Here is a 19750-nt window from a genome sequence, read left to right on the forward strand (position 1 = left end):
GGAAGGGGTCCAAAAATGAAAGCGGAGGGGCAAAAATGGGAGCAGCAGCACCAGGAATGGGAGCGGGACACCCCAAAATGGGAGCGGGAGACCCCAAAATGGGCTGGAAGTCCCCAAAATGGGCTGGGGGAGGGGGCTAAAATGGGCCCCAGGGGCAAAAGCGGGAGCGGGACCCCCAGAAATGGGACCGGGAGTCCTGGGAATGGGCTGGGGGGCACTAAAATGGGGCTGGAATCTCCCAAAATGGGACTGGGACTCCCAAAATGGGCCGGGGGGGTCCAGAAATCAGAGCGGAGAGGCAAAAATGGGAGCGGGACCCCCAGAAACGGGACCGGGATGGCCAAAAGCGGGACCAGGACCCCAGAAAATGGGCTGGGGGGGGGTCTAAAATGGGACCGGGAACCCCTAAAATGGGATCAGAGGGCCCAGAAATGGGACCGTGGGGTTGAAAACTGGATAAGGGGCCCCAAAATGGGCCCAGGACCCCTAAAAAGGGGCTGGGGGGCAAAAACTGGGCTCAGGACCCCCCCAAATGGGCCCTTGTCCCCCCTCCCACCCCAAATAAAAACAAAGGGCACAAAAAAGGGTCTCGGGACCCCAAAAAGTGGCCTCGCTGGGGGTCAAAAGTGGGCCTGGGACCCCCCAAAATGGGCTTAAGACCCTAAAAGGGGCTGGGGGAGCCAAAATCGGCCTGAGGAGCCACCAAAATGAGCCCGGGGAGTAAAAACTGGGCTCAGAACTGCCAAAAATGGGTCTGGGAGCCCCAAAAAGGGATTTGGGGTGAGGAAGGGTCTAGAGTCCCCAAAACAGGCTCAGAGGACCCAGAAATGGGGCGGAGGGGGGCAAAAATGGGCTCAGGGCAGCCAAAAATGGGCTGGGAGGACTAAAAATGAGGGGTGTCCCCCAAAGAGACTCGGCCCCCCCGAAATGGGGCTGAAAGCAGCCAAAAATGGGCTCAGAACACCCAAAAATGGGGCTAGGGGTGCCCAAAATGAGGGGCTTAGGGAGGCCCAAATCACCCCAAAATGGCTCCGGGAAGGGGGTGGAATCCCCCAAAAGGGCTCAAAATGCCCAAAATGGGGCAAAGGGGGGGGGATTCTCCCTAAACGGGGCCCAAATTGCCCCAAAATGGGGCCGGGGGGGGGGTTAAATCCCCTTTATAAGGGGGCTGGGAGGGTCCCTAAACCCCCCCCAAAATAAAGAGCCCAGGGCCCCCCCTCCGGAGAGCCCCAAAACGCCCCCGAATCCCCCAAAACGGGGCTGAGCCGGGCGGGGGGGGGGAGCCGAGTGCCCGAATCGGCCCGAATCGCCCCAAAAACGGGAGCCGCCCCCCCCACCGCCCCCCCCGCGCGGAGCCCGGGGCCGGGGGGGTCCCGGGGGGGCTCAGGGCCGGCGTCGCATGGGGGAGGGGGGGGATGCGGGGATGGAGGGGGGAAGAGGGGGGGGATGCGGGGAGGAGGAGGAGGAGGAGGAGGAGGAGGGGGGGGCGATGAAGGCCGGATGGATAAATGGATGGGGGGGGTCGGGGCGGGGGGGGCGCTCAGCTGGGCTCCAGCATCGTCCGGCTCCGGAGCGAGGAAGATGGAGGCTGAGGCTGAAGGCTGCGGGGCCGGAGGGAGGAGGGCGGGGGCCGGAGGAGGGAGGAAGAGGATGGGGATTTGGATGGGGGAGGATGAGGAGGGGGAGGATGAGGAGGGGGAGGATGAGGATGAAGAGGGGGAGGACGAGGATGAGGAGGGGGTGGATGAGGATGAGGATGAGGAGGGGGAGGAGGATGAAGAGGGGGAGGACGAGGATGAGGAGGGGAGCGCGGGATGGCGGCCGGGGGGACGCGGGATGGCGGCGCCGGCGGATGGAGGGATGGAAGGAGGGATGGAGGGATGAGGAAGGAGGGATGGAGGAAGGAGGGATGGAGGAAGGAGGGATGGAGGGAGGGATGGACGGACGGACGGACGGACGGGCCTGGCCTGCGGCTCCGGGCGCGGCGGGTCCGGGGGGCGCCGGGTGCTGCAGAGGCGGCGGCGGGAGGAGGAGGAGGAGGAGGAGGAGGGAGGAAGGCGGGGGGAGGGGAGGGGGGGCGGCGCTAACGGAACCCGCCCCCCCCCGCTCCGGTCCGTCCCCTCCCCCGCTTCGGTGCCGCCGACCCGCGGACGGAGCCGCGACCGGCACCGGGAGCCGCGTCCGGCACCGGGACCCACATCCGGCACCGGGACCCACACCCGGCACCGGGACCCACACCCAGCCCCACAGCACCCCCCGCCCAGCCCCACGGCGTCACCCCAGGGCTGGGGATGGGGGCAGCTCCCGGACGCCTGGGCCCTCCCGGGGGGGCCGGGTCGCAGCTCCTTGCACGGCCTCGTGCCGCGCAGCAGCCGTGCAAGGTGCACGGGGATGCACACGCTTGTGCAAGGTGCACGGGGATGCACACGCTTGTGCAAGGTGCACGAGGACGCACACGCTTGTGCAAAGGACGCGGGGACACACGTGTCCCTGCAAGGTGCCCGGGGATGCACACACACCTGTGCACGGTGACGCACGTGTCCGTGCACAGTGTGCCGGGATGCGCACGCACACCCCCGTGCACGGTGCACAAGGATGCACGGTGACATGCGTGCAAGGTGCACAAGGAGGCCCCCACGCACATGCACGGTGCACAAGGATGCCCGCACACCCACGTGCGCGGTGCACGAGGATGCACACGCTGCCCCATGTGAGGTGCACGAGGATGCCCCTCCGCACGTGGGGATGGCGTAACAGGATGCACCCACATCAGTGTGCTTGCACACGAGGACACGCACACGCACCCGTGCATGGTGCACCAGGATGCACCCACACCAGTGCACAAGGACACGCACACATCCTTGCACAGTGCACCAGGATGCACTCACACCAGTGCACAAGGACACGCACACATCCTTGCACAGTGCACCAGGATGCACCCACACCAATGCATAAGGGCTCACACACACCCGTGCACGGTGCACCAGGATGCACCCACACCAGTGCACAAGAACACGCACACATCTTTGCACGGTGCACCAGGATGCACCCACACCAACGCATAAGGACTCACACACACCCATGCACGGTGCACCAGGATCCACTCACACCAGTGCACAAGGACACACGCACACATCTTTGCACGGTGCACCAGGATGCACCCACATCACTGCAGTGACACGCACACATCCTTGCACAGTGCACCAGGATGCACCCACACCAACGCATAAGGACTCACACACACCCGTGCACGGTGCACCAGGATGCACCCACATCAGTGCACAAGGACTCACACAGGCACCCACGCACAGTGCACCAGGATGCACCCACATCAACGCACAAGGACTCACACACACACCCGTGCACGGTGCACCAGGATGCACCCACATCAGTGCAGTGACACACACACGCACACATGCATGGTGCACTAGGATGCACCCACACCAGTGCACAAGGACTCACACAGGCACCCACGCACGGTGCACCAGGATGCACCCACACCAGTGCACAGTGCACGAGGACACACGCTCACACCCGCCCCTCGTGCAAGGCGCACGAGGCCGCCCCCCGCGCCCCCGCACTCACGGTCGTTGCACGCGGGGCCGCGGTACGAGGTCATGCTGCAGTCGCAGGTGAAGCCGTCCCACTGCTGCAGGCAGACGCCCTGGTTGGCGCAGGACTCCTCCGTGCACGTGGTGCTGGGGCCTGCGGGCAGCCGCCGTGAGCCCCCGCGCACCCGCAACGGGCCCTGTGCACCCCTGTGCCCCCCGAGCGCATGCTGCAATGCACGAGTGCACACGGCGATGCACATGTGCCTGCCGCAATGCACGAGTGCACATGCTGATGCACAAGTGCATGCCACAATGCACGAGTGCATGCTGCAATGCACAAGTGCACATGGTGGTGCACAAGTGCATGCTGCAATGCACAAGTGTATGCGGTGATGCACGAGTGCATGCTGCAATGCACAAATGCATGCTGCAATGCACGAGTGCACACAGTGATGCACGAGTGCATGCCGCAATGCACGAGTGCATGCCGCAATACACGAGTGCATGCTGCAATGCACAAGTGCACACGGTGGTGCATGAGTGCATGCTGCAATGCACGAGTGTATACGGCGATGCACGAGTGCACACCACGGCATGTAAGGGGGCACACCTACCACCCCCTTGTGCACTCCCCGTGCACCCTCGTGAGCCCCAGCACCCTCCTGTGCACCCTTGCACGCTCTTGTGCAACCTTGTGTGCCCCCTGTGCACGCCCCATCCCCTCCTGGGTGCTGCTATGGGTCTTTGCGCATCCCCCCATGCACCCTCGTGCATCCTCCTGCCTTCCAGTTTCCCCTGCCACGTGCCCTGGTGCATCACCGGGGGCACTTGTGCATTGCTGCATGCACTTGTGCACCCTCGTTCACCCCCGCTGCATGTCCTTATGTACTCACATCCACCCCATTTTCTCCTGCTGCACGCCTGCATGCATCACCACATGCACTTGTGCTTTGCAGTATGCGCCTGTGCATCACTGTGTACATTCATGCATCGCCATGTGCACTTGTGCATTGCCGTGTGCACTCGTGCATTACTGTGTGCATTCATGCATTGCCGTGTGCATTTGTGCATTCCGGTAAGTACCTGTGCATTGCCATGCACACTTGTGCTTTGCAGTAAGCACTCATGCATCACTGTGGGCACTTGTGCATTGCAGTAAGTACTCGGGCATTGCTGTGGGCACGCATGCATTGCACTGTGCACTTGTGCATTGCTGTGCACACTCGTGCATCACTGTGGGCACTTGTGCATCACAGTAAGCACTCATGCATCACCGTGCATGCTCATGCATCGCTGCAGGCACTCGTGCATTGCCATGCATGCTCGTGCACTGCCGTAAGCACTCGTGCATCACTGTGGGCACTCGTGCATCATCGTGGGCACTCGTGCATCGCTGTTCACACTCGTGCATCACTGTGGGCACTTGTGCATTGCAGTAAGCACTCCTGCATTGCCGTGCACACTCGTGCATCACTGTGGGCTCTCGTGCATCACCATGTGTGCTCATGCATTGCAGTAAGCACTCATGCATCGCTGTGCGCGCTCGTGCATCACTGTGGGCACTTATGCATTGCAGTAAGCACTCGTGCATCACCGTGTGTGCTTGTGCATCACTGTGCTCACTCATGCACCACTGTGCTCACTTGTGCATTGCCGTGCATGCTCGTGCATCACTATGCTCACTCGTGCATTGCTGTGTGCACTTGTGCACCACTTTGCTCGCTCGTGCATCGCTGTGCGCACTCGTGCACACTCGTGCATCGCCATGCATGCTTGTGCATCGCCACGCACACTCGTGCATCACTGTGCTCACTCGTACATGCATTGTGTACTCACACATGCATTGCAGTAAGCACTCATGCATCGCTGTGCGCGCTCGTGCATCACCGTGGGCACTCATGCATTGCAGTAAGCACTCGTGCATCGCCGTGCATGTTTGTGCATCACCGTGTGCGCTCATGCATTGCCGTGTGCACTTGTGCATCACTATGGGCACTCGTGCATCACCGTGTGTGCTCATGCATTGCAGTAAGCACTACTGCATAGCTGTGTGTGCTCATACATCACTGTGGGCACTCGTGCATCACTGCGCACACTTGTGCATCACTGTGGGCACTCGTGCATCGCTGTGCATGCTTGTGCATCACCATATGCGTTCGTGCATCACTGTATGTGCTCATGCATCACCGTACGCGCTCGTGTACACTCATGCATCGCCGTGCGCACTCGTGCATCGCCGTGCACACTCATGCATCACCATACACACTTGTGCATCACCATGCATACTCGTGCATCACCGTGTGTGCTCGTGCACACTTGTGCATCGCCGTGCATCACTGTGGGCACTCGTGCATTGCCGTAAACGCTCATGCATGACCGTACACGCTCGTGCACACTCGTGCATCACCGTGTACACTCGTGCATCGCCGCGCGCACTGGTGCACACTCGTGCATCGCCGTGCACACTCGTGCATCCCCGTGTGCACTCATGCATCGCCGTACACACTTGTGCATTGCCATACACACTCATGCATTGCCGTGTGCGCTTGTGCATGCTCGTGCATTGCCGTGCACACTCGTGCATCCCCGTGCACCCTCCTGCACCCCCGCGCGCCCGCCGCGCGCCCTCACCGTCGCAGCCGCGCTCCACGTGGCCCACGCGCTGCAGCGCGTCGCCCAGCAGGTCGGGCAGGCGCCCGTTGAGGTCCACGGAGGCCAAGCAGCCCTGGAAGCCGCCGCGCGACGCCACGAGCCGGGGCAGCCGCCCCAGCAGCGCCCGGCTGGCGCCGCCCACGTAGAGCTCCCCTGCGCGGGGACACCCGCGTCACCCGCGGCCAGGACACCCGCGTCACCCGCGGCCGGGGACACCTGCGTCACCCGCAACCAGGGACACCCACGTCAGCCGCACCCAGGAACACCGGTGTCACCCACGGCTGGGGACACCCGCACCCAGGGACACCCGCGGCCGGGGACACCCGCGTCACCCACGGCTGGGGACATCCCCACCTGGGGACACCCGCGTCACCCGCGGCCAGGACACCCGCGTCACCCGCACCCAGGGACACCCACGTCACCCGCACCCAGGAACACCGGTGTCACCCACGGCCGGGGACACCCGTGTCACCCACAGTCGGGGACACCCACACCCAGGGACACCCGCGTCACCCGCGGCCGGGGACACCCGCGTCACCCGCACCCAGGGACACCCATGTCACCCGCACCCAGGAACACCGGTGACACCCACGGCTGGGGACACCCACACCCAGGGACACCCATGTCACCCGCAGCCGGTGACACCAGTGTCACCCGCACCCAAGGACACCCGTATCACCCGCGGCCGGGGACACCAGTGTCACCCACAGCTGGGGACACCCGCATCCAGGGACACCCGCACCCAGGGACACCCGTGTCACTCGCGGACGGGTACACCCGCGTCACCCACCCCAGGGACACCCGTGCCACCTGCAGTTGGTGACACCAGTGTCACCCATGCCCAGGGACACCCGTGTCACCTGTGGCTGGGACACTAGTGTCACCCATGGCCAGGGACACCAGGACACTGGTGTCACCCGCAGTCGGTGACACCAGTGTCACCCACGGCCGGGGATACCCCTGTCACCCACACCCAGGGACACCCACATCACCCACAGCCGGGACACCCGTGTCACCCGTGCCCAGGGACACCGGCGTCACCCGTGGCCGGGACACCAGTGTCACCTGCACCCGGGACACCCCCATCACCCATGGCTAGGGACACCAATGTCACTCGGGGACACCCGCGTCATCTGTGGCCAGTGACACCAGTGTGACCCACAACTGAGGTCACCAGTGTCACCTGCACCTGGGACACCTGTACCCCAATGCGCACACCCTATGGACACCCCAATGCACACCCTATAGGCGTCTCAATGCACACACCCTATGGGCACCCCAATACACACCCTATGGACACCCCAATGCACACCCTATGGGTGCCCCAATGCACACCCTATGGGTGCCCCAATGCACACTCTATGGGCACCCCAATGCACACCCTATGGGCACCCCAATCCACATCCTATAGGTGTCTCAATGCACACCCTATGGGCACCCCAATGCACACCCTATAGGGACCCCAAAGAACACCCTATGGATGCCCCAATGTACCCAGCCTATGGGTTCCCCAATGCACACTCCCTATGGGTGCCCCCTCACACCCGCACTCTATGGGCACCCCAACGCCCACCCTATGGGCACCCCAATGCACACCCTATGGGCACCCAATGCCCACTCTATGGGTTCTCCAATGCACACACCCTATGGGTGCCCCAATGCCCACTCTATGGGCACCCCAACGCCCACCCTATGGGCACCCCAATGCACACCCTATGGGCACCCCAATGCTCACCCCAATGCACACACTATGGGTTCTCCAACGCCCACCCCATGGCCACCCCGTGTCCCCGCGTCCCCGTGTCCCCGCGCACCCTTGAGGCGCAGGCTGCGCCCGCCCTGGCCGTGCTGCGTCACGGGGCGCCCGTCCACGCGCAGCGCGTGCAGGCTGCCCCCCTCGCGCGCCACCGCCACCTCGTGCCAGCGCCCGTCGTGCAGCGGCTGCTCCGAGTTGCCCTTCATGAGCGAGGGGCCGTCGCCCAGGTCGAACACGTAGTGGATGTACCTGCGCGGGGGCGGGGCTTGGGCTCAGGGGGCGGGGCTACGGCTGGTGGGAGGGGCTATGGCTGGTGGGAGGGGCTTGGGATGGGGGCGGAGTCAGCCCGGGGGCCGTCGCCCAGGTCGAACACAAAGTGGATGTACCTGCGCGGGGGCGGGGCTTGCGTCAGGGGGCGGGGCCACGGCTGATGGGAGGGGCTATGGCTGGTGGGAGGGGCTTGGTGAGGGGGCGGGGTCAGCCCGGGGGCGGGGTCAGCCCGGGGGCCGTCGCCCAGGTCGAACACAAAGTGGATGTACCTGCGCGGGGGCGGGGCTTGCGTCAGGGGGCGGGGCCACGGCTGATGGGAGGGGCTATGGCTGGTGGGAGGGGCTTGGTGAGGGGGCGGGGTCAGCCCGGGGGCGGGGTCAGCCCGGGGGCCGTCGCCCAGGTCGAACACGTAGTGGATGTACCTGCGCGGGGGTGGGGCTTGGACTCAGGGGGCGGGGCTTGGCCTCGGGGGCGGGGCTAAGGCAGGTGGGAGGGGCTTGGTCTGGGGTGGAGTCAGCCTAGGGGCCATCCCCAAGGTCCCCAGGGTCCCCTGGCCCTCCCCAAGGTCCCCAAGGTCCCCAGGGTCCCCAAGCCCTCCCCGAGGTCCCCAAGATCCCCCAGCTGTCCCTGAGGTCCCCAAGGTCCCCAAGGTCCCCAGGGTCCCCAAGCTCTCCCCAAGGTCCCCGAGATCCCCCTGCTGTCCCTGAGGTCCCCTGGCCCTCCCCAAGGTCCCCCGACTGTCCCTGGGGTCTCTGAGGTTCCCCAGCTGTCCCTGATGTCCCCAAGGTCCCCAAGATCCCCCAGCTGTCCCTGCGGTCTCCAAGGTCCCTTGGCCCTCCCCAAGGTTCCTGTGGTCCCCGAGCTGTCCCCGCAGTCCCCCAGCTTTCTCTGTGGTCCCTTGGCCCTCCCCAAGGTCCCCAAGATCCCCTAGCTGTCCCTGCGGTCCCTGTGGTCCCCAAGATCCTCCAGCTGTCCCTGCAGTTCCCTGGCCCTCCCCGCGGTCCCCCAGCTGTCCCTGAGGTCCCCGAGGTCCCCCAGTTGTCCCTGCGGTCCCCTGGCCCTCCCTGCAGTACCCCAGTTGTCCCTGCTGTCCCCAAGGTTCCCTGGCCCTCCCCAAGCTCCCCCAGCTGTCCCTGTGGTCCCCGAGGTTCCCTGGCCCTCCCCAAGGTCCCCGAGGTCCCCAAGCCCTCCCCGAGGTCCCCAAGGTCCCCCAGCTGTCCCTGCGGTCCCCTGGCCCTCCCTGCAGTACCCCAGCTGTCCCTGCTGTCCCCAAGGTTCCCTGGCCCTCCCCAAGGTCCCCCAGCTGTCCCTGAGGTCCCCAAGGTCCCCAAGCTCCCCCAGCTGTCCCTGCGGTCCCCAAGATTCTCTGGCCCTCCCCAAGGTCCCCGAGGTCCCCAAGCCCTCCCCAAGGTCCCCCTGCTGTCCCCGCGGCGGCGCCGCTCACCCCTTGACCAGCTCCACGACGAGGAAGTCGCCGCCGCTGCCGCCGTTGAAGAGGATGAGGCCGTCGGGCGCCGTGGTCTTGAACTGGAAGAAGAGGTGCATGGAGGCCACGGCCTGCAGCGTGGCCAGCGCCACGTAGGCGCCGCGGCCGCGGAACGCCACGGGCGCCGCCACGATGGCGCGCCGGCCGAAGCGCGCCGTGAGCTCGCACGAGCGCAGCTCGCCGTGCCGGCACAGGTCCAGGTAGGGCAGCCCGTTGAACAGCAGCCCGCTCAGGTGGCCCAGGAAGTTGGAGGGCACCACGGCCAGGAAGCGGCGCTCGGTCACCATGCCGGTCTCCAGGTTGTGCAGCTCCAGGCGCGTGTGCGAGCCGGACAGCTGGCCTGGGGGACGGGGACACGGGGTGAGCGGTGCGATGGGTGTGCACGCAGCTGCACCCGCGTCTGCACCCGCGTCTGCACCTGCACCTGCACCCGCATGCATGCAGCTGTACCCGCGTCTGCACCTGCATCTGCACCTGCATCTGCACCGGCATCTGCACCGGCATGCATGCAACTGCAATGCCTGTCCGCGCATCTGCACCCGCATCTGCACCTGCATCTGCACCCATATCTGCACCCACATGCATGCAGCTGCACGCCCGACAGCTGGCCTGGGGGACGGGGACACGGGTGAGCGGTGCGATGGGTGTGCGTGCAGCTGCACCCGCGTCTGCACCCGCGTCTGCACCTGCACCTGCACCCATATCTGCACCCACATGCATGCAGCTGCACGCCGGACAGCTGGCCTGGGGGACGGGGACACGGGTGAGCGGTGCGATGGGTGTGCGTGCAGCTGCACCCGCGTCTGCACCCGCGTCTGCACCTGCATCTGCACCTGCATCTGCACCGGCATGCATGCAACTGCAATGCCTGTCCGCGCATCTGCACCCGCATCTGCACCTGCATCTGCACCCGCATCTGCACCTGCACCTGCATCTGCACCCGAATCTGCATCTGCACCCGCGTCTGCACCTGCACCTGCATCTGCACCCATATCTGCACCCACATGCATGCAGCTGCACGCCCGACAGCTGGCCTGGGGGACGGGGACACGGGGTGAGCGGTGCGATGGGTGTGCGTGCAGCTGCACCCGCGTCTGCACCTGCACCTGCATCTGCACCTGCATCTGCACCTGCACCCGCGTCTGCATCTGCACCTGCACCTGCACCCGCATGCATGCAGCTGCACCCGCGTCTGCACCTGCATCTGCACCTGCATCTGCATCTGCACCCATATCTGCACCCGCGTCTGCACCTGCACCTGCACCTGCATCTGCACCCATATCTGCACCCATATCTGCACCCACATGCATGCAGCTGCACCCGCGTCTGCACCTGCACCTGCATCTGCACCTGCATCTGCACCTGCATCTGCACCCGGATCTGCACCGGCATGCATGCAACTGCAATGCCTGTCCGTGCATCTGCACCTGCATCTGCACCTGCACCTGCATCTGCACCCATATCTGCACCCACATGCATGCAGCTGCACGCCCGACAGCTGGCCTGCGGGGACGGGGACACGGGGTGAGCGGTGCAATGGGTGTGCACGCAGCTGCACCCGCGTCTGCACCTGCATCTGCACCTGCATCTGCACCTACATCTGCACCTACATCTGCACCGGCATGCATGCAACTGCAATGCCTGTCCGCGCATCTGCACCCGCATCTGCACCCGCATCTGCACCCACATGCATGCAGCTGCACGCCCGACAGCTGGCGTGGGGGACGGAGACATGGGGTGAGCGGTGCAATGGGTGTGCATGCAGCTGCACCTGCATCTGCACCCACGTCTGCACCTGCAGCTGCATCTGCACCTGCGTCTGCACCCACATCTGCACCGGCATGTATGCAACTGCAATGCCTGTCCGTGCATCTTCACCCACATCTGCACCTGTATCTGCACCTGAATCTGCATCTGCACCCGCATCTGCACCTGCACCCACATCTGCACCTGCATCTGCACCTGAATCTGCATCTGCACCCGCATCTGCACCTGCACCCACATCTGCACCTGCATCTGCACCCGAATCTACACCTGCATCTGCACCCGCATGCATGCAGCTGCACACCCAACAGCTGGCCTGCGGGGATGGGGACAGGGGTGAGCGGTGGGGACGTGCAGGGGCAATGGCTGTGCATGCATCTGCACCCGCATCTGCACCCGCATCTGCACCCGCATCTGCACCGACATGCATGCAACTGCAATGCCTGTCCGTGCATCTGTACCCGCATCTGCACCTGCATCTGCACCCACATGCATGCAGCTGCAACTGTGTCTGTCTGCACCTGCATGCATATCCCATGTGCACCCGTGTCCTCACATCCCCATGTTCTCGTGTCCCCATGCACCCATGTCCCATGTGCACCCATGTCGCCGTGTCCCCATGTTCCCATGTCCCCATTCACCCATGTCCCCATGTCCCCATGCACCCATGTCCCATGTGCACCCATGGCCCCATGTTCTCATGTCCCCATGTCCCATGTGCACCCATGTCGCCGTGTCCCCATGTTCCCATGTCCCCATTCACCCATGTCCCCATGTCCCCATGCACCCATGTCCCATGTGCACCCATGGCCCCATGTTCTCGTGTCCCCATGCACCCATGTCCCATGTGCACCCGTGTCGCCCTGTCCCCACGTTCTCATGTCCCCACGTCCCATGTGCACCCGTGTCCCCACGTTCTCATGTCCCCGTGTCCCTCGGGCACCTTCCACGGTGACGTTGTCCACGGAGAGCTGCAGGCTGCGCCCGCGCCGCGCCACGCGCACCGTGTGCCACTCGTTGTCATCCAGCCGCTGCCCGGCCAGCAGCGTCTCGGGGCCCTTGCCTGCGAGCACGCGTCAGCACGCGCGTGGCACACGCCACGGCACGCCTGCAGCACGCATGCAACACGCCACGCACACCTTGCACACGAGCTGCACACATCCTGCGTGTACACACTTGCAACACGCTACACACGTGTGCCACACGCCACCGCACGCCTGCAGCACGCGTGCAACGTGCCATGCACACCTTGCACACGAGCTGCACACATCCTGCGTGTACACACTTGCAACACGCTACACACGTGTGCCACACGCCACCGCACGCCTGCAGCACGCGTGCAACGTGCCATGCACACCTTGCACACGAGCTGCACACATGATGCATGCACACACCTGCAACACACTGCATGCGCGTGGCACACGCCACCGCACGTCTGCAGCACGCACGCAACGTGCCATGCACACCTTGCACACGTGCTGCACACACGCTGCATGCACACACCTGCAACACACTGCATGCGCGTGGCACACGGCACCGCACGCCTGCAGCACGCGCGCAACACGCCATGCACACCTTGCACACGAGCTGCACACACGCTGCGTGCACACACCTGCAACACACTGCATGCGCGTGGCACACGCCACCGCACGCCTGCAGCACGCGTGCAACACGCCATGCACACCTTGCACACGAGCTGCACACACGCTGCGTGCACACACCTGCAACACGCTACACATGCGTGGCACACGCCACCGCACGCCTGCAGCACGCGTGCAACACGCCATGCACACCTTGCACACGAGCTGCACACACGCTGCATGCACACACCTGCAACACGCTACACACACATGGCACACGCCACCGCACGCCTGCAGCACGCGCGCAACGTGCCATGCACACCTTGCACACGAGCTGCACACGAGCTGCATGCATACACCTGCAACACGCTACACGCCCTTGCACACGAGCTGCACACATGTTGCATGCACACACCTGCAACACGCTGCACGCTCCTTGCATACGTGCTGCACACACGCTGCATGTGCACACTTGCAACACGCTACACACACATGGCACACGCCACCGCATGCCTGCAGCACACGTGCAACGTGCCATGCACACCTTGCACACGAGCTGCACACATGATGCATGCACACACCTGCAACACACTGCATGCGCGTGGCACACGCCACCGCACGCCTGCAGCACACGCGCAACGTGCCATGCACACCTTGCACACGTGCTGCACACATGATGCATGCACACACCTGCAACACGCTACACACATGGCACACGCCACCGCACGCCTGCAGCACGCGTGCAACACGCCATGCACACCTTGCACACGAGCTGCACACACACTGCGTGCACACGCCTGCAACACGCCGCACGCTCCTTGCATACGTGCTGCACACACGCTGCATGTGCACACTTGCAACACGCTACACACACGGCACACGCCACCGCACGCCTGCAGCACGCGCGCAACGTGCCATGCACACCTTGCACACGAGCTGCACATATGATGCATGCACACACCTGCAACACGCTACACGCTCCTTGCATACATGCTGCACACACGCTGCATGTGCACACTTGCAACACGCTACACACACATGGCACACGCCACCGCACGCCTGCAGCACGCGTGCAACGTGCCATGCACACCTTGCACACGAGCTGCACACATCCTGCGTGTACACACTTGCAACTCGTCACATGGACCTTGCACACGTGCTGCACACACGCTGCATGCACACATCTGCACACGCGCTGCATGCACACACCTGCAACACACCACATGCACCTTGCACGCATGCTGCACACACGCTGCATACACACATCTGCAACATGCCACGCGCACCTTGCACATGAGCTGCACACACGCTGCATGCACACACCTGCAACACGCTACACGCACTTTGCACACACCTGCGTGCACATGCTTGCAACACACCTGCAGCACACCACACGTGCCTTCCAAATGTGCTGCACACACGCTGCATGCACACATCTGCACACGCGCTGCATGCACACACCTGCAACACACCACGCACACCTTGCACACGTGCTGCACACACACTGCATGCACACATCTGCACACGCTGCATGCACACACCTGCAACACGCCACGCGCACCTTGCACAGCTGCTGCACACACCCTGCGTGCACACGCTTGCAACACGCCTCGCACCGCACACGCGTGTGCACCCTGCGCACACGCCAAGTCCTGCACACGCATGTCCTGCCCCCCACCTTGACGTGTGCAGGGCCAGGGGCCCAGGCGTCCGGGACAGGGAGGGGGTCAAACACCGCAAGGGAGGGAAGGAAGAAGGGACAGACGAGGTGACAGAGGGACAGGCGGAGGGAGGGACAGGGGGACGGGGACAGGCGGAGGGATTTGGGGATTGTGGGATGCAGATGGATGGGGGTGATGGAGGGGTGGACGGGCAGACAGGCGGATGGAGATACAGGTGGATGGATGAATGTACAGGTGGCGGATGGATGAACAGGTGGCGGATGGATGAACAGGTGGCCGGACGGCTGTACAGGTGGCCAGAGGGGTGTACAGGCAGCCAGGTGGATGTACAGGCGGCCGGGTGGAGGCACAAACGGTTGATGGAGGTACAAGCAGACGAATGCACAGGCGGCAGGATGGAGGTACAGGCAGCGGGTGGAGGCACAGGTGGCCACATGGAGCTACAGGAGGATGGAGGTACAAGCGGCAGATGGAGCTACAGATGGAGGTACAGGCGGACGGAGGCACAGGTGGATGGAGGCACAGGCAGCCACATGGATGTACAGGTGACAGACGGAGCCACAGGCAGATGCAGGCACAGGCGGATGGAGGCACAGGCAGACAGAGGCACAGGCGGATGCAGGCACAGGCGGATGCAGGTACAGGCGGATGCAGGCACAGGCGGATGCAGGCACAGCCGGATGGAGGCACAGGCGGACGCAGGTACAGGGGGATGGAGGCACAAGTAGGTGGAGGCACAGGCGGATGGAGGTACACGTGGTCAATGGAGGCACAGGCGGATGCAGGTACAGGCGGACGCAGGTACAGGCGGATGCAGGCACAGGCAGATGCAGGTACAGGGGGATGCAGGCACAGGTGGACGCAGGTACAGGGGGATGCAGGTACAGGCGGACACAGGTACAGGTGGACACAGGTACAGGGGGATGCAGGCACAGGGGGATGCAGGCACAGGCGGATGGAGGCACAGGCGGATGCAGGTACAGGGGGACGCAGGTACAGGCGGACGCAGGTACAGGCGGCGGGAGGACTTACTGGGCAGGCAGCCGACGCGGACACAGTCTGGGGAGAGAAGAGAGGCGGCCTCAGAGCCGGGGGAGCCGCCGGCACCGCCCCGGGGACGACCGGGGGGACGGCGCTGCCACCGCTGCTGCCACCAGGGCCACCAGGGCCACCAAGGGCCACCAAGAGCCACCCGGGGCCACCAAGGGCTGCCCAGGGCCACCAAGAGCTGCCCAGGGCCACCAAGGGCCACCAAGAGCCACCCGGGGCCACCCAGGGCCACCCAGGGCCGCCCAGGGCCACCCAGAGCCACCCAGGGCCACCAAGGGCTGCCCAGGGCCACCAAGGGCCAGTCAGGGCTGGCCAGGGCCACCAAGAGCCATCTAGGGCCACTAAGAGCTGCCCAGGGCCACCAAGGGCTGCCCAGGGCCACCCAGGGCCACCAAGAGCCACCAAGGGCCAGCCAGGGCCACCAAGGGCTGCCCAGGGCCACCTAGGGCCGACCAGGGCCACCAAGGGCCACCCAGGGCCACCAAGAGCCACCTGGGGCTGCCCAGGGCCACCAAGAGCCACCAAGGTCTGTCCATGGCTACCAAGGGCCACCCAGGGCCACTCAGAGCTGCCCAGGGCCATCAAGGGCCGCCCAGGGCCACCAAGGGCCACCCAGGGCCACCCAGGGCCACCCAGGGCCACCTCTCCTGGCAGTGGCGGCAGCAGCGGCGGGTCCTGCCCCCCCTCTTAGAGCCCAGCGGATCCGACGGATCCAGCGGATCCGGATGGTCCGGACGGTCGTCAACCGCATCGGGGCGGGGAGGGGAGCGCGCCGGGACCCGGATCCCGATCCCAGGGATCCCCAACCCGGGGGAATCCCAATCTCAAGGGGGGATCCCAATCCCAGGGATCCCCATCCGGGGAGGGGGGGGTCCCAATCCCGAGGGGGGATCCCAATCCCAGGGATCCCCATCCCGGGGGTCCCGGCCGCGCGTCCCGGCTGGCAGAGCCCAAGGTCACGAAGGCTCCGAAACTGCGGGGGGGGGGGGGGGCAGGGGGAGGAGGAGGAGGGAGGGGAGGAAGAAAAGACCCCGGGGGGGGGGGAGGCTCTTGTGCACCCCCATTGCACGGGAAGGGGGGTCCTTGCACACCCGCCGTGCACGGGCTGCATTTGCATTGCACGAGAAGGGGGGGCCCTTGCACAAGCACCATGCACGGGCTGCATTTGCACCCCCCGCATTGCACGACAAGGAGGGTCCTTGCACACCCACCATGCACGGGCTGCATTTGCACCCTTTGCATTGCACAAGAAGAGGGGGCACTTGCACACGCACTGTGCATGGGCTGCATTTGCACCCTTTGCATTGCACGACAAAAGGGTTGGTGCTTGCACACCCACCATGCACGGGTGCTCTTGCACGCCCCCGCCTCGCCCCAGCCCCGCACCCCCTGCTTGCACACGTGCCCCTCCTTGCAGACACGCCCCCGTTTGCACACCGCGCCCCCCTTGCACACACGCCCCCCTTGCACACGTACCCCTCCTTGCAGACACGCCCCCGTTGCACACGCGCCCCCCTTGCACACACGCCCCCCTTGCACACGTACCCCTCCTTGCAGACACGCCCCCGTTGCACACGCGCCCCCCTTGCACACACGCCCCCCTTGCACACGTGCCCCCCTTTGCACACGCCCCCCCTTGCACACGTGCCCCCCCTTGCACATGCACCCCCTTGCACATGCACCCCCTTGCACACGCGCCCCCCTTGCACACGCCCCCCTTGCACACGCCCCCCCTTGCACACGCACCCCCCCTTGCACACGTGCCCCCCTTTGCACACGCCCCCCCTTGCACATGCACCCCCCCTTGCACACGTGCCCCCTTTGCACATGCCCCCCTTGCACACATGCCCCCCTTTGCACACGCCCCCCTTGCACACGCGCCCCCCCTTGCACACACGCCCCCCCTTGCACACGTGCCCCCCTTGCACATGCACCCCCCTTGCACACGTGCCCCCCTTGCACACGCACCCCCCCTTGCACACGTGCCCCCCTTGCACACGCCCCCCTTGCACACGTGCCCCCCTTTGCACACGCCCCCCCTTGCACACGCACCCCCCCTTGCACACGTGCCCCCCTTTGCACACGCCCCCCCTTGCACATGCACCCCCCTTGCACACGTGCCCCCTTTGCACATGCCCCCCTTGCACACATGCCCCCCTTTGCACACGCCCCCCTTGCACCCACCCCCCTTGCACACGCACCCCCCTTGCACACGCGCCCCCCTTGCACATGCACCCCCCTTGCACACGCACCCCCTTGCACACGCACCCCCTTGCACACACCCCCCCTTGCACACGCGCCCCCCTTGCACACGCGCCCCCTTGCACACACGCCCCCCTTGCACATGCACCCCCCTTGCACACGCACCCCCCCCTTGCACATGCACCCCCTTGCACACGCACCCCCCTTGCACACGTGCCCCCTTGCACACGCGCCCCCCTTGCACACGCCCCCCCTTGCACACACGCCCCCCTTGCACACGCGCCCCCTTGCACACACGCCCCCCTTGCACATGCACCCCCCTTGCACACGCACCCCCCCCTTGCACATGCACCCCCTTGCACATGCACCCCCCTTGCACACGCGCCCCCTTGCACATGCACCCCCCTTGCACACGTGGCCCCCCTGCACACGTGCCCCCCTTGCACACGCACCCCCTTGCACACACACCCCCCTTTGCACACGCCCCCCTTGCACACGCACCCCCCTTGCACAGGCACCCCCTTGCACACGTGCTCCCCTTTGCACATGCCCCCCTTGCACATGCCCCCCCTTGCACACGTGCCCCCTTGCACATGCCCCCCCTTGCACACGCACCCCCCCTTGCACACGCCCCCCCCTTGCACACGCACCCCCTTGCACACGCACCCCCTTGCACACGCACCCCCCTTGCACGTGCACCCTCTTGCACACGCCCCCCTTTGCACACATGCCCCCCCTTGCACACGCCCCCCCTGCACACGCCCCCCCCTTGCACACGCACCCCCTTGCACACGCACCCCCCTTGCACACGCACCCCCCTTGCACATGCGCCCCCCTTGCACATGCCCCCCTTGCACACGCCCCCCTTTGCACACGCACCCCCCCTTGCACACGCGCCCCCCTTGCACACGCCCCCCCTCGCACACGCGCGGCGCTCACCCAGGTTCACGGTGAGCTTCATGCGGCCGCCGTCCAGCTCGAGCCGCAGCGTGTCGGCCGATTGCCGCGACGTGGTGGCCAGCACCAGCCCGTAGGCGCGCGGGGACATGAAGCGCAGGGCCACGTCCTCGGCCTCGGTGGCCGCGGGCCCCGGCAGCCCCATCTTGAGGTACATGGAGCCGTCGTAGCTGAGCACGGCCGCCTCTGCGCGAGCGCCGCCGTCAGCCGGGCCCCGGCGTCCGGGTGCCGCGTCGAGGTCCCCGCGCGCGGCCGGGTCCGGCAACCCCCAGTGCTGCATCCCCCTGTTCCTGCATCCTTCCCATTGCCGCATCCCCCCATTGCTGCATCCCCCCAGTGCTGCATCCCCCGATTGCTGCGTCGTTCCCATGTCTGTATCCTTCCCATTCCTGCATCCCCCCAGTGCTGCATCCCCCCATTGCCGCATCTCCCCATTGCTGCATCCCCCCATTGCTGCATCCCCCCATTGCTGCATCACCCCATTGCTGCATCCCCCCATTGCTGCATCCCCCCATTGCTGCATCTCCCCCCATTGCTGCATCCCCCCATTCCTGCATCCCCCCAGTCCTGCATCCCTCCATTGCTGCATCCCCCCATTCCTGCATCCCCCCAGTGCTGCATCACCCTGTTCCTGCATCCCCCCATTGCCGCATCTCCCCATTCCTGCATCCCCCCATTGCTGCATCCCCCCATTGCTGCATCACCCCATTGCTGCATCCCCCCATTGCTGCATCCCCCCAGTGCTGCATCGTTCCCATGTCTGTATCCTTCCCATGCCTGCATCCCCCCATTGCTGCATC

General features: G+C 65.3%; 1 protein-coding gene across 1 annotated transcript in view; it reads right to left on the reverse strand.

Annotated features, from left to right (window-relative positions):
- Nucleotides 1–3585: 3585 nt before the first annotated feature.
- LOC148590311 (neurexin-2-like) overlaps nucleotides 3586–19750 on the reverse strand; it is a gene marked incomplete at both ends in the record, with an annotated part of 41921 nt that continues 25756 nt past the window's right edge. The window contains 7 exons of the mRNA XM_088539198.1: nucleotides 3586–3705; nucleotides 6183–6356; nucleotides 8018–8208; nucleotides 9674–10055; nucleotides 12423–12542; nucleotides 15774–15800; nucleotides 18933–19136. Of these exons, the coding sequence (XP_088395324.1) occupies nucleotides 3586–3705; nucleotides 6183–6356; nucleotides 8018–8208; nucleotides 9674–10055; nucleotides 12423–12542; nucleotides 15774–15800; nucleotides 18933–19136 (1218 nt within the window). The remainder of the gene's footprint in view (nucleotides 3706–6182; nucleotides 6357–8017; nucleotides 8209–9673; nucleotides 10056–12422; nucleotides 12543–15773; nucleotides 15801–18932; nucleotides 19137–19750) is intronic.

Source organism: Tinamus guttatus, unplaced genomic scaffold, assembly GCF_059628265.1.
Source record: "Tinamus guttatus ecotype Peru unplaced genomic scaffold, ASM5962826v1 Tinamus_guttatus_pri_ptg001479l, whole genome shotgun sequence".
NCBI lineage: Eukaryota > Metazoa > Chordata > Aves > Tinamiformes > Tinamidae > Tinamus > Tinamus guttatus.